Source organism: Lissotriton helveticus, chromosome 12 (genome assembly GCF_964261635.1).
Source record: "Lissotriton helveticus chromosome 12, aLisHel1.1, whole genome shotgun sequence".
NCBI classification, from domain to species: domain Eukaryota; kingdom Metazoa; phylum Chordata; class Amphibia; order Caudata; family Salamandridae; genus Lissotriton; species Lissotriton helveticus.
Genome location: NC_136073.1, coordinates 812,136,057 through 812,151,716, shown reverse-complemented (window position 1 = coordinate 812,151,716; position 15,660 = coordinate 812,136,057). Strand labels below are relative to the sequence as shown.

Genomic DNA, 15,660 nt, shown 5'->3' with positions numbered 1-15,660 from the left:
TCACTCAATACGCGCTTTGATGTTGCACAAAAGGGGACGCCGCGCTACAGTTCATAGGTGGTGTCATCTTCACTGGAAATAGGAGACTACAGAGGAGCCCTTGCTTCTAGTAAAAGCTGCATTGCACCAGGCCCATCATTATGACCTGATACTAGTCTTACTTTTGGACCTTTCGGTCAATAGCTTCACCTTCATTGGCAATTTTTTCAAGTTGATGACCTACCCAGAGCTAACCACTCACACTATAAACCGTGCACTTCTGTGTAAAAATTGGATCGCGTGTCTCTTTGCCCACTCAACTACTCAAAAGATCAAACTAAGAGCATGGTTCATCAGCTCCTGCACAGTGAGAAACCAGCCACTCCAATAGTATTCTTCCAAACAGCAGTAAAAAATATCCAGGAAGAGCCAAGCTAAGTGTTCACAATAGGTACGAAAGACAAAATCCTTTATTGGTCAGTGCAAGAGTCCAGACAACACACGGCATGCTTATACACTGCGAGGAATGTTGTGATGTTCCCCCCTTGGGGGTGAGAAGCAGATGCCTAAGGGATCAGTTCCTCTTCTTGCCTTTGAGGACGACTTTAGCAGGAGTCAATGCGGGAACAACAGACTGATAGAGTCCAGAGGAAATCTTGTTTATGTAGTACAAGTCGAAGAGGGAGAAGAGAAAGCTGTGGCGAGAAACAGATCAAAAGGGGTTTTAAGACTTGGAAATCACCACCTCAGACAATGTATTTCGTATACTACAGTTAGACATGTTAAAAATATACAACTAAAGTTTGCAGAGTATGCTGTGGATTTAAGTGGATAAGGTCCACACAACGTCGAATACATACACTACAAGCTTACACACACCAGCACAACGCTGATCTGTGACCTTTTCCAATATAACATGCGAAACACAGGCTGTACACTAAACGTACCAATCACAGACTCGCCACAACTCTTGCAAGCATTTACCACCACCTGTGAGATATGTGCAGATGCCAGTACTGGTTTTGAAAAAAGGCTGAACTCAACAGGGGTGAAAGACTATTCATAGCGGAGTGGTACTCAAGATGAGGTGGTGTAGCAGGGGTTGTGAGGTTGGATGCCAATCACAGGAGGCTCCTTCTGGGCCAAGAAGAGTGACTGGTCAGGCACCACCTACTGCTTGTTCTAGACGAGGGAGGATCATGTAGGGTCAGAAGGCCCTCCAAAACAAAAAAAAACTCAAAAATGTCACCACTTACACAATGCAACTACTTGCTCAGAGCCTCCAGCAATAAAGTTGCCAGTAAGCCTACAAAGCGCGTTCTGCTACCAGTACATATGCATTCTCATTTGCAGCTGTCCTTATTTTGCTGGTGTGTCCAGCACTTACCAGGTGGTTACGCAGACTCTGTGAACGAGTCCTGAGGCGAAGAGAGAGAGGAGCAAGCAGACGAGAACTGTAGGAAAACAAAATTAAGCCATTAGACCACACTGATGCAAATAGGTTAAGCAATAAACACCAAACAAGGCATGGTCAGGAAATTAAGCAGTGGCTAATCCTCAAATCAAATTATTCTAATGCAACACTAATAACGCTACGCTATTATCATTTTATTTTTCTGTAAGGAGCCCGAGCCAGGTTAGGGCGGGGTTGGTTTGGGATGTTTCACAGGGAGAGGCAGGAGCAGTGGTAGAATGTGCACTTAAGTGTCATGGACACTTGGCATGTTTTCCATTCGGCTGTTTTGCATAGCCGGGTGGAGAACATGCAGAGGCTCCCACTCCTTGACTGAGCGCCGAACCAGGGCACTCAGACCAATCAGGACGCTGCTGTCATGCTGGTGACATGCGTCATGATTGGCTAGGGGAGTCTGGGAGCCTATGTGCTTCAGTGCTGCCGGGAGAAGAGAAGACGGAGGGGAGGCGGCAGCCCTTTTTTTTTTATCTAGCCCCATGCCCTACCACTATGTTTCCAAAGCAGCAGTTTAGTTTTTGATTGAAACGGAGACACACATGTTGGACTTGCACTGTGTGCAATTACTTCAGGAAATTATTTGCCAAATTGCAACCATTCCCAAAGCGAAGTAAGCCAAACGCCTTCTGGATAACAGACCAGAGGGCTAATACTTGTAGTCAAAGAGTCCAGAAAGTGTTTTGGTAGGAATTGAACACCCATGGAGGTCTCAAGAGAAACGGCACAAGGAAATGAGTCCTGCCTTTTTAACCTAGTAATATTAATTTGACTTGCTTTAATCAAGCCTTGGATATAGGGTTCTCCTGCCTAGTGACAGGAGAGCATGAAATGTTTTCATTCATTTCCTGCACACGGTTCTGAAAATACAGGTCAGAAACAAAAATCGGTATTGTTAAATTGTCTCAGTGCAGAATTGCTGATAATGTTGCATTCTACCACATGCCAGCAGTGTTTCATACGCATGGGAAGAGACAACCCAGAGGCACCATTTCACAAAATTTGGAAGCCTGCACATTTTAAATTATGTTAAATTGTATTTATAGAGCGCAACTGCCACGCTTAGGCTTCCTGGTGCTAAAGTTAAGAACTGTATTAAATAAAGTAACTGATGATTAAAACAAAAAAAAGCTTTTAGTTTCTCACTAAACGAAAGATGACCATTACAAAGCTGAAGATGTTTGGGCAGTTTGTGCGATAATTTGGGAGCAGACACTGCCAAACTGCACTTTGCTAAATATAGAAACTTGCAACAGAAAACCTGAAGACGAATGAGGAGTCCTTCTGAGGATGAAGTAATTGTGTGAAAAATAAGGGAGAAGACCCATGTATAATACAAAGTTCTTTAAAGGTGATGTGATTTTGGATTGGAATTCAATTAAGAAACTTTTAATTATTTGTTGCTGAAAAAAACCTGGCTAGATGGAAGACGATCGGACAGCAAAGGCTCGATGTTCAATCATCGAGTCTTGAACATTTTACCCGAACAGTAAATTTTACTTGAACAGACGAGCAGCCCTGTGGCAGAGGGCTCGCGCGCGCTGGGCGCTTTACCTGATTTTAAACTTCCTCATTCTCTGCTGACCCAAGAGCAGCCCTTCGTCACGCTGATTGCTAGCGGTTGACGCCATCACTTACTTTTTAATTCACTCCTCCCGCCCTGTTGCTCCTCCCACCTCCCGCGTCACGCGCCTATTTAGGCCACGCCCCTTTCCCCTTTCTGGGTGAACAGACGAGCAGCCCTGTGGCAGAGGGCTCGCGCGCGCTGGGCGCTTTACCTGATTTTAAACTTCCTCATTCTCTGCTGACCCAAGAGCAGCCCTTCGTCACGCTGATTGCTAGCGGTTGACGCCATCACTTACTTTTTAATTCACTCCTCCCGCCCTGTTGCTCCTCCCGCGTCACGCGCCTATTTAGGCCACGCCCCTTTTTCCTTTCTGGGTGAACAGACGAGCAGCCCTGTGGCAGAGGGCTCGCGCGCGCTGGGCGCTTTACCTGATTTTAAACTTCCTCATTCTCTGCTGACCCAAGAGCAGCCCTTCGTCACGCTGATTGCTAGCGGTTGACGCCATCACTTACTTTTTAATTCACTCCTCCCGCCCTGTTGCTCCTCCCACCTCCCGCGCCACGCGCTTATTTAAACGTCCCCTATGCGGCCGCGCAGCGGGCGCGCCGGCGTCGCGCCGGAGTCGCGCCGGAGTCGCACCAGAGTCAAGCCCGTCTGCGCCCGTCCGCGACCGGCCGGACCCAGGGGCCAGGGATGCTGCTACTGCCATCTCCTATTCATCCCCCGCCCTCTTGCACCTTCGAGCCGCCGCCTGCCCCCTATCGTTTGACACTTGGACACGGATCACTTCACTCGGAATCGCTGGTGACCTACCCCCCCACCTGGGCCCGCTCACTCCCTCCACTTCTCTTACTATCCCTGAGTCACAGATCCGCCTACTTTATCTTAATACTCGTTCTTTTGTCAGGCATCAAACTGACATCTTCCACCTACTTATGACTGAAAGGCCTGATGTCCTTTTGCTCTCTGAGACCTGGCTCACGGACGACTCTCTCCCAGATATCTTGGCAGCGCTACCCCCTGACTACTGTTTGCTTAACACCAACCGCCACGGGGGCCGCCCTGGAGGGGGGGTCGCAGCGGTAATACGTAAGGACATTCACGTTATCGCTCCCACTTCCATGACTCTCCCTGATGTGGATAACCTGGTCTTTAGTCTTGGGACCGAGGTGGGCGCAGCTACCTTTATGGTACTCTACCGCCCCCCCCCAGTCCATGCCCTCCTTTCCTGCATCGTTTATTGAACAGCTCGCCAGCCTTGCTACTTCTTCCCCACGTATAGTCATCGCTGGGGATTTTAACTACTGGTTTCAGCATAAGGACGCCAGTCCCCATGCCTCCGAACTGTTTGAAGGCCTCTCGAGCCTGACCTTTAGCCAACTAGTCACCTCTCCTACTCACAGTGGTGGTCACATACTTGACCATATCTGGGTCCATGGGGTGAAGCCCTCCCATCCGCTTACCACGCCTTGTGTGTGGTCTGACCACTGCCTTATTGACACCACCATTTCTGTGGTGGGTCAGATTAGGATCCCCCCGCGGGAGGGTGGCATGGCCCGCAAGTGGAAGGCCGTTGATCCTTCCAAACTGTTAACCCACCTGTCTCACACACGTCCCCTCACCCTCAATAACCTTGACATCAACGAGCTAGATGGCCAAGTCTCCAACTGGCTCATATCAGCCAGCGACACCTTCGCCCCACTAATCAAGTTTCCTCGATCCCGTCACAGTAATTCACATAAATGGTATACTCCCCATCTCAAAATCTTACAGCTGGAGCTTCGCCAATCTGAACGCAGATGGAGAAGAGACTACGGCCCGCCAAGCAGAGCTACCTATGTGGCAGCTCGCAAGAAGTATAGATCCGCTATCTCTGCAGCCAAGAAAGCCTATGTCTCTGAGAGAATTTTATTAGCCCCCTGCAAGTCGAAGGAGATTTTCAGAGTTCTGGACGAATTTACTTCTGACTCCAGAACGCTCCTGTCCCAGGCCCCGACTCAGGAATCCTGTAATGCACTTAGCACCTTTTTCTTACAGAAGATTGTTCTGATTAAGGACACTATCCCAGTCACCTCACTGGGCGCTGACTTCGCTACTCCCCCCCACAATGCTCTTTCTCTCACTCAGCTTCCTCCATTAGACCCTACCTCCCTAGCCAGCTTGGCCGCTCGTATCAAGTCTGGTTCTCCTGACGACCACTGTCCACCTTCCATACTATGTGACATCTGCCATTCCCTACCTGACTGCATCCTCCCTCTGCTTAACTCTTCTCTCCTCTCCGGGACGGTACCCAGCTCCTTCAAGGAGGCCGTTCTAGTGCCTCTGTTGAAGAAGCCTGGAGCTGATCCTGCCGTCCCGGCGAACTATCGCCCCATCTCTCTCCTACCTTTTCTTTCTAAAATCTTGGAGGCCCATGTCACTGCCTGCCTCTCGAGGTTCATCGAGAGTTCCACCTTCCTCGAGGCCAACCAGGCCGGTTTCCGCCCTGGCCATTCTACAGAGACTGTGATCCTGGCGGTTCTGGATACCTTGAGAGGTGGAGCTGACAAGGGTACCTCCCAGGCCTTGGTATTATTAGATCTGTCGGCCGCCTTCGACACGGTGGACCATAACATCCTCCTCCACCGTGTCGAACAGGCCGGCATCCAGGGCCTGGCGCTGGCATGGGTTAAATCATTCCTCACTGGGAGATCCCAGTCTCTCAGCCTAGGCACATTTAGGGCACCTAGGGAATACCTGCCTTGTGGGGTCCCCCAGGGCTCCTCTCTATCCCCTCTTCTCTTTAATCTTTATCTTCGCCCCCTTCTTTTTTCTTTGAGGCAGTGGGACGTCACCGTCTTTAACTACGCGGACGACCTACAACTCATTTTCTCTCTAAACTCTCCCTCTGCTATTCCCACTTTCCAGGCAGTTATGTCCCATATCTTTCAGTGGATGTGTCAGAACCAGCTGAAATTGAACCCAGGAAAGACGGAGCTCCTCCTGCCGGGTAAGAGCCCCGTCCACTGGGGTCCACACTTCTGGCCGGCAGAGCTTGGCTCCCCCCCACCCCGGTAGCCTCGGTGAAAAGCCTCGGGGTCACCATTGACGCTGGGCTCTCTCTCGGGCAGCAGGTGGGGACGGTGGTTTCCTCCTGCATGTTCCAGCTACGCAGGATTAGGAAGGTGGCTTACCTCCTTACCCCCGATGCCCTGCTACAAGTCATTATGGCCCTCGTCCTCTCCCGCCTGGATTTTTCGAACTCCATCTATCATGGTCTGCCCAAATGCTCCATCTACAGGCTGCAAATCATCCAAAACCAGGCGGCGAGATTGGCCCTCGGGATACCGAAGTGGCAGTCTGCCAAACCCCTTCTTGCCAAGCTGCATTGGCTCCCTGTCAGCCTAAGGGCCGCCTTTAAGCTTGGCTGTCTCGTTTTTAAGTCTCTCTCTGGTTCTTGCCCCGCTTTCCTGAAATCTCTTATTCGACCCTACTGTCCTTCACGCAACCTCAGATCCCTTCACTTACATCTCTTGGTGGTCCCTCCCTTTAAACTCTGTAGATCTGGTGGTCGAAGATTTGCCTTCCTCGGCCCCAAACTCTGGAACTCCCTCCCTCTCCCAGTTAGGATTTCTGGCTCTCTCATCCAATTTCGCAAATCTCTAAAAACCTGGCTCTTCCCACAACCTAGCTAAATTCCTTCTGTTCCTCCTCATGTACCCTTTCAGCGCCATGATACCCACGGTGATAGTGCGCTCTATAAATACCCCCTTAACATAACCCCCGAAATATCTGTGACTTTGGCATTAATAGTGAGGTATGACAAAATGAAACAATGCTGTTGGAGGTGGGGAAAAAAAGCAAGATGAAGGCACTTGATTATCTACTTAAATGGTGGTGTCAATTTTCACCCCCAAGCTTTGGATACATTTAGATACCGAAGGGCAGTTGCCACATGCACTCGGCTGAAGGGAGGAAAGAGGTGCTAGAAAATGAGGACCCACCAACAAAATCTCGGTTTAATTTGAGGGAAATTTGGCTCATCCATGCACAAACCGGGGATAGACATTTCTGTACGGGCAAAATGTTTGAGGCGTAAGCTCTCAGTTTAAAAATAAGCAGATTGTCATCAGCAAAGGTAGAGAGATGCAAACTGAAGGAGTGGACCAAAGCAACAAGAGGAGACACAAAGCCAATCAATAAATAAGGTGACAATAAATAACCCTAAAGATAGCTAAGGTGTTTGGGTTAAGAAGCTGCAGACTAAAAAGAACTTGTTCAGATCTGCCTTTGAGAAAGGATTACAACTTTTAAGCACGGTCCAATCAATGTCAATCTTATGAAGTTGTTGTAGCAGAATGGCATGGTCAATGGTGTAGCAGGCAGCGGATAAATAGAACTGGAAGTGAAACGGTGTCAACATGCAGCAAAAAATGTTTAGCGTTAGGAATCTGATAATCTAAGAATGTGCAATTGGTGAACATCTTCAACTTGCCATATAAAATTTGGAAACACTGCATTCAAAAGCAACATCTGAATTACATTTAACATCAAACCCTTTTTCGTGCACGGGGTCCAGTATGGATTTGATGTTTCTTTAACCACATATTTTAACTATCGCAGAATTATTTAAGTAGCAGCAAAAGGGAGGACACTGGCTGCCTTCCAGGCAATATCCAAATGTAATTCAAAATAAATTCTTGAATGACTATCATAAACATCCAAGCCTCTTTGTTTCTGTGTTGATCTGCTTGTTGTACTTTTGTTAAATCAGCGCGAATTAACGGTTGGAACCTCGGAGATTAATGGTTGGCACTTGTTGATAGAGTTCCGTCAAAGATCGACAATTCGACAGCTCATTAAAGATGCGACAACGCCTTATACACCCAACATCCTAGGCAAATACATTTGCATTAATGAATAATAGTGCTGTTGTCAGAAGAAGCTGGAGACATGTGTCCTACTACAGACCACAGGCAGCTTTAACAAGGACTGCGGTGTGTGCAGGTTTACTCCGTAGGTGCCCACCCTTGCGTTGCACCGGGGGATTGCCCGGTGCCCGCAACGGCCAGTACGGGCCTGAGTATCCCCTCTTCCAATCAGGAGTTATGTCCTCTGTGAATCATTTTGGTCAGCATCCGTCAACTGCGAGGTCAGCATCTTAAGAGCACACTACTGTCAGCTATTGCTACCTCACTAACGTTATGCTATAGAAACAAAATTCGGAATCTCATGCACGGATGCACGGAAGTGATACAGTGAAGGAATTAAACATTGGAGTTATAACAAAATAAGGGGTTGCATCATACGGGATGACATTATGGCACAGAACTGAGGCACTGGATCCTCTGGAAGCTTGATCGTGTCCACAAAAAATTATGCATCATGAAGAAGCAAGTCACAGGAGGCCATGTAGTTTTATCACAAAAAATCCACCAATATGTAAAAGCGATCTCCGGTGAGAAGGAATAGAACGCTGTGCCAAACTGCTGATCTACACAGTTCCTCTGACAGAGCCAGTTAATGCCCATGATACAGAGAAAATGATACTCAGTGCATGAATAGTGTATTTCAGTGGCTCCAGGTCACAAATTATAGTGTGAATATGGATTTAAATTAATGAGAAAACCTTGAAAGAAAGAAAGACTTACCTTCAGGGAAAATCTTTGCTTGGAATCCTTTCCCAAAGACAAGAACCTCGAGATTGTTGAATGCCTGAAAAACTGAGTTAAAGGAAAAGTCCATAGAATATTGCCTCTGTACACACTAACGGAGACGCTAAATTTTAGCACCCTGTGCATTTGTCTGATAAAGGCTGCGCCATCCCGCACTTAACTTGTTTAAACCTCAATACATACTCCACATCCACTACAGCATGAAATATATTAACCCCTTCGACGCTCATGACGAGCTGGGCTCGTCATGCAGTAGCCTCCTGCTACGCTCATGACGAGCCCAACTCGTCATGAATAATGGTGATCATGCATTTCCAGCACAGGGGAAAAATCCCCATAGCATTCAAAAGGTTAAGCATGTAAGCTTTTACTTACACAACCACTGACAAAAGTCACATAGTTGTCTTAGTTTCTTGCCCCCAAGGAGAGAGTAACCAGACTGTTGTCAAAAACATGAAACGGTTCTCAACACAAATTTGAAGCATTTAGGTTTCCAATGAGAGTTAGAGGTCCTGTAGTACAAGTTATTTGCAAAATAAAGGGATAAGACTCTGCCTTCATAATAGTACTTAAAGTGGGTTAGTCGATGGCTTTTCTGAACCTGGTAGGTCGTTCATTGAACTTGAGAAATAGGAGTTCTCTTCACACAGACCGTTCCTATTCTGGAATGCGGGAATAGGAGGGGAATTTTACTACTAAGAACAGAGGGTGAGGACTGTCCCAATTTTATTTTTAGGCCAGAATTTTTGCCTCACATGATATCTTAAAGCAAAGCACCAGTAAGGCTCTAACAAACACAAACTGAAAGTAAGAGAAAAATAATATGATTGCAGCTCGGTGGTTTAATCTCTGAACCCTAAAGTATCCAAATTCTTATTTGAAAGGATTTAGAAGAGAAAAGATGGCCCTTTTGTAAACACACTTTCATGGAGTCTGATGCAGCTGCTCATGCCACAAAGCCTATGCTCTGTAAATAACAGGTGTTCAAAAGAGCAAAAATTACTAATATTCAATTTACCGTCCCTGAAACAATGAATTTATCTATTTAATTAGTGTTTTATCTTCCCAATTTGCAAAAGAATTAGTGCTGGGAACCAGAATTTAGTTAAGAAGACCTCAGCTGGTGCCATCAAAGGTCTGGGTGTCGAATACCAAGGCTGCGTATCCTTTGATTCTACCTTATGCCTATTTACTCCACCACCAGCCACTTCCTGCATATTTATCTCACCCATGCAGGCTCTTTTTCATCCCCACTTTTCCCCTTTATCACTGTTTTCCATCTTTCTCTTCCTCCTCCTTTCCCTTTTATGTCTTTTCTCTCTCTTGCTCTGGATAAAAGTTTGTTGAGGAGAAATGAAGTGACGCTCTCCCCACACCCCCTCAAACAAATGATGGTGGACGTTGATATAAACACCCACAAAATGACCCGCACCAGAGTCCATACATACCCATAAAGAAACTAAGTGGATTTACCCAGGTGTATCACAATTGACACTGAAGGGATTCAAGCTGGTGCCTGCAGGAGTCAGTGCTTAAGTTGATGCACCACATGCAGGGCTAGTTATGTACTCCATGGTGTTACTTGTCTTAACCTCTCCCTAACCCAGAACTATTTAGAAGGGGGTGAGAGAATGAAAGTGTGTCAACACCAAAAATAAGATTTTTTTTTAAACAATAACTACTACAGTGTAGCTTTTTTCACACACCGTCCCATTCACTCAAAAGGCCTTCTTCTAGGTTGAGCAATCACTCCTCCCCCCTGCATGCTACCATTACTTACCCCTTCTCTTCATTGGTGCAGTTTTAATTAATATATTATTTAACATTCTTATACCATGCTCCAGAACACTAGGGCATGTGGGTGGTTTACATGTAACTCAACAATTTAAGTTGGAATAATAATCACATCAGATTGGAACTAGTATTCATTACACAAGGAGGAGCTGTAATGAAGGAAGATGAGGAATTACGAAAAAATGGACTAGTACCATTCGTAAATAATATGAAGGAGGTTAACAGCTCAGGAGCAGGCAAAAGAGAAAAACATACTCCATTCTTACTAACCTACAACAAATCTAGCCATCTCATCACAAAGGTAGGATTTGACATTCATCCAAGAATAAATACCACTAGACCACACGGTCATCAACAGACTTCCATCCGAAGTAGCAAAGGATACAGTTAACGAAAATATGAAGAGACCGGATCCCAGCAAGCCGCCCACAATTGTCAACCACTCCGTAGACGCCAGCTGCTTGTTGTACATCTGCATTCCTGCGAAGAGCAGGACTGAGAGGAGAGTCGAAAGAGCCAGTGATGTCCCTGTACCCACCGCTGGGACAAAAAGGAGAGATATCAGCTTAACAGTCGTAATTAAAGGACATATCAATGGCTTGTCGCAACAAATGGGTGCTAATATTATTGTAGTACCTGGCCTTCTCGATTAAAGTGCACAACTAGGCACCTTGCAACTGGTCGGTGCCTTTCTTCCTTTCCAACAGTACTTCAGTGAAGCACCCAGGATGCTTTTTGGTTGTAACACACATTCGCCAGCCACCCAGAGCTAATGTAGGCAGACTATTCTACCACGGTCTCTCTCTTGTCCACTGTACTGCCCAAGCTCACACAATCATCATCTGGAACCTCCAAAGCATGTCCTACCACACCCATACGAGCTCTCATACATGCGATCCACCTGTACCCCCCCTCTCACCCATGCCCCTCCATTCATGTTGCCAACCCCTTTCATACCAAGGTCTAGCTGACTCCTGTTTAAGTCCTGCCCTTTGACCTCTGGTGTCCATGAATGCCGCCGCCTCATCCATGACATCCCTTACACCCATCTGAGCTATGCCCACAGAAATAATTTGCTGGAAATAAGTAAAATTATTTCCTAGTGTGATGGAATAATAGATTTACCTTTGCTTTACAGCGCACTGGGTAAAATCAATATTTTAGAGAAGGAAAAGGTGCACAAGAGAAAATGTGAGAAACCTACGATCGGACCCACCAATCAACAGTGAACACCTGACAGCTTGTTAACGTATAGGTTTGTCTTGCTTATGCCTTTCCATGAATCCTTCAACCGCAATCCATAGTGTGCCCAGTCTCACATGGTCCCAGTTTTCCAATGTGTACATACTAATTCATGCACTCCCTTCCCTGTTGCAGCACTCCCTGTTGGCACATACACTTCCGATTCACTCCTTAGGGGTTTGCAAAAATACGCTTTTGGTTAACAACGGAATACAATGGCAGGTTTTTTTAAATACAAAAATAAAATGCCAACCATTAACGAAACAATTAGCAGACAACTGTAGCCGCTCCTGTAAATGACTCTACGTGTACCCTTAAGCTAGCCATTTACAGTTGCGTTGGAAAGTGGGTGCAGACAAATGCTTTCGCCCATGCCATGCCCCAATCCTATTCATTTCACTTTGATACCTGATCTCTCACCCATGCACTTCTCCAGCTCCCCTTTATGACCCGCAGCCCCGGTGGTTCACACGCTTGAACCCACAATCCAGTTTCGCCTGTACCCTCGCCCACTGCCCCCTGTACCCCCTCTCACCCATTTCTCCCACCGCTCCTCGCCTGCCTCCAAATATGAAGAGACACGACACCAAACTTCAAACTCCAGAGCGCGCATGCGCAACGCCAGGGGGGTCATAGGGCACTAGAGAAAGAGAGGAGGACGTGGAACTACAAACCCAGACGGACGACAAGACAGACTGTTGGAGTGGAGCTTCCGGTCATAGAACTGTCTATAACGAACGTCAGAGAGGTGCCTGGTATGAGAGCAGAACTAATGCTTCTTAAAGTGCGGGGAGTCGGGTCCTGCTTTAACTGCTCAAAATGTGCATAAATAACATCGGAAGAACACGCGCAGCACTGTGGCCGTCGTGCTTAGGTGCTGCAAGAACATGTTATTCTTCGAGATCTAAAATGCGGCCATCTTGGAATGGGATATCGTGAGAGGATGTGGTCCATCGGCTAGCTAGACTGCCAACTTTGGTGCGGGAAAGCAGGGTTCGATCCTCGGGGTCGCGTCCACATCCTGTGATTCTGGGCAAATCACTTCATTTCCCTGTGCCTGAATGTGTAATGTAAATACGGTGCTCATGTAAAGCGCCCCAATACATTCGGGTCGAGTTGGCGCTATATAAATATGCAAAAAAAATACAGTGTTGTTTAATGGTCTACTCCAATGGGTTACATTAGACGGCGTTACGTAGACCACAATTGTTGACATCTACGTATGGATGGGGGAAACAAAAAATATACATTATTCAAGTGAAGTTGTGCTTGCTTTTGGTAGGATTCGTAAAGTGTATGCGAATGTCACTGGGTTGCTGTTGAGTCAGTGCACAATAAACCACTCTCGCGGTACAGTTCATGCACCAAATAATGTGATTGGACTTTCAAGACTGAAAAGCGTGTAAGTACCTAGAATAAAGAGGTAAAACCAGGTGGTGCCACTGACTCATTACAACAATGGCAACTTCCACTGACAATAAAGGAGTACTAAACTAGCTCATCCAAACGAGACCCGGACTAAACAGACATATCCAAAGACCAACGAGAGAGCTACAAGAAAACTAAATAAGATCTGTTTTTCGTTTCAACATATGCCTACACGCCAACCACTGTTTTGTTTTCACCTCCGTGTTGGCGGGGTCAAGCTGGGTGCCAGTTATAACGGTGGCCCACATGGTCAGGCCTACTTAATAAGTACACCAAGACATAGAGTGTGTTTAGTGAGTCCTGGTGCAGGTGGTCTCCTAGACTCCAATCTGCCCGGCCTCATATTTATTACACTGTTGTACATGAATGACGCCTGGTCCATATAGATTATGTAGGCTGGTTTATTAAGATAGATGTTATCATCAAGAGCCCCACCAGGAGCAGCTTTCCTGCTGCTCAGCCCATCATTCAACTGACTCTCACTCACCAAAATTCCACAGCATCCTCACACAGCAACATTCCACCACCACCACAGTCCTACTGTCTGAGCAGCAGGTATTACACATCTCCTTTCTTTACACAGCATAACAGAACTCTTGCATGAAGGCTTACCATGTAACAATGAGAACTAATGCAAATGTATGAAAAATAATAGGTGGGAGAGTCAGTTGGAGGATGGGCTGAGCAGCAGGAACGCTGCTCCTGGTGGGGCTCTTGATGATAACATCCATCTCAATAAACCATCCTACATAATCTACATGGACCAGGCATCATTCATTTACAACATACACACATCCCACATGACCTTGGGACTACACCACATACATCCGCGGAGTGGGTAACAGATAAACAACCTGTGGTTACATTTAGGGTCAACTATGACACGCACCAGTTACGTCACTGGTTTACAATTGCAATCCTTTATGTTGAATCAAACATAACTTATACATACTAACATTCGGTCGGCACAACGTCCGCAACTTCTCCAACCTTGTCCACCTTGCAGGGTCAGTGCAAAAAATACTTCCTCGTAAAGTACAAAGAAAGGCCAGCACTCCAGGGTATTACTTCTCAAACTAGATTAAATTCTACTTTGAGAAGCAATACCCTGGAGTGCGGGCTTTTCTTTATACTGTAGGAGGAAGTATTCTTTGCATACTAGCAATAGGGCAGTCTCTGTGCATGGCACCTCTAGGATTTAGCAGCCCGCACAACAACAGTTCAGGGACACACAGTTCTAGAAAACATAATGCTACCTGGATCCTCAGGCCATGTCATCACACCACACGATCTCACAACCGGGAGGATGGCACTGTCAGAGTCCCACAAGTCTTACCTTATACTTGTGAGGCGATCTCGCAGAGGTGACAACCACCACCACCGTTTGGCTGGAAACGTATAGGGCAGGAACAGATCGCAAGGAACAACGGCACTTGGAACTGCCCAGAGGCTAAGGAAACGGAACAGAAACTTGCGGATACAGCTGATGTCACAAGTAGCGGCAGAACGACAGGGGGCGCTGGAGGCGGCAGCTGTGATCACTAGCTCACAGAGAACTGAGTCGGTAGCAGGGACTGATTCAGAGGAGGACAGGATGCGGACTGAAGCTGAGCATTCGGAAACTGACAGCAATAAGGGTCCATACGTCACGCCTAGGACAGCGGAGGGCATGTTGGATGAATAATTGTATAGAAGGGCTGTTGCTGGTTGCTCCATTGACTCTGATTGGTGGACCGCATGATTGATACTGGGGAGGAAGTGGGGGGCTATCGATCTTGTAAATTTCATATGGGGTCCTAAGGCAGCGGGGTGTATGGCTGGCGCTGCTGCCTGTCGGGCCGAGCGACCCCCAATTGCCCTTAAGGCAAGTCTGTAGTGGCTACTACAGGAATAGGTGTGTGTGTGGTAGTATGGTTTGAATGGGGACTGATAGTTTTGTATTAGGTCCTGTTCTGGGGTGGTGGTGGGGGATGTTGATGGGGAGGTTGTTGTTTGGGGAGGTAAACTTGGTGTGGGTGGACATATGTTGGAGACCTGGAGGTGGTGGGACAAGCAAAATGGGAATGTTACCTGAACTGCGTTGTATCACATGGAATGTTCGTGGCCTGAATTCTATGGCGAAGCGGCATAAAGTGCATGTGTATCTGGTGCGGAGGGGAGTCCATATAGCTCTGCTTCAGGAGACCCATCTTACTAGGACAGAAGGACAGGCGTTACAACGCAGGTGGAGGGGCCAGATTTTTAGTACAACGTACTCGGCGTTTGCTAGAGGGGCGCTGATCTGGATAAGAGCGGGTATCCCATTTCAGGCCACAAACCACATCCTAGACCCAGAGGGCAGATACGTAGCAGTGGAGGGGAAGCTATATGGCAGGGATGTAGCACTTAGTAGTATCTATGCTCCCAACGTGGATCAGGCACGATTCCTGGACCAAATATCGGGAGCGTTGGCACATTACTTAGCCGGCCCTGCGATAGTGGGGGGAGACTTCAAATCCATTACGGACATAGCTCTTGATAGGTCGCAT

At 47.0% G+C, this 15,660-nt stretch overlaps 1 protein-coding gene across 1 annotated transcript; it reads right to left on the bottom strand.

The window, feature by feature from the left end:
- Positions 1 to 431: 431 nt before the first annotated feature.
- Positions 432 to 12,378, bottom strand: KRTCAP2 (keratinocyte associated protein 2). Its single transcript, XM_078670895.1, has 5 exons — positions 12,240 to 12,378; positions 10,848 to 11,002; positions 8,645 to 8,708; positions 1,367 to 1,433; positions 432 to 674 (listed from the first exon to the last, which is right to left on the bottom strand). The coding sequence occupies exons 1-5, from the start codon at positions 12,241 to 12,243 to the stop codon at positions 554 to 556; spliced, it is 411 nt and encodes a 136-aa protein (XP_078527021.1). The 5' UTR covers positions 12,244 to 12,378; the 3' UTR covers positions 432 to 553.
- Between the last annotated feature and the right edge of the window lie 3,282 nt (positions 12,379 to 15,660).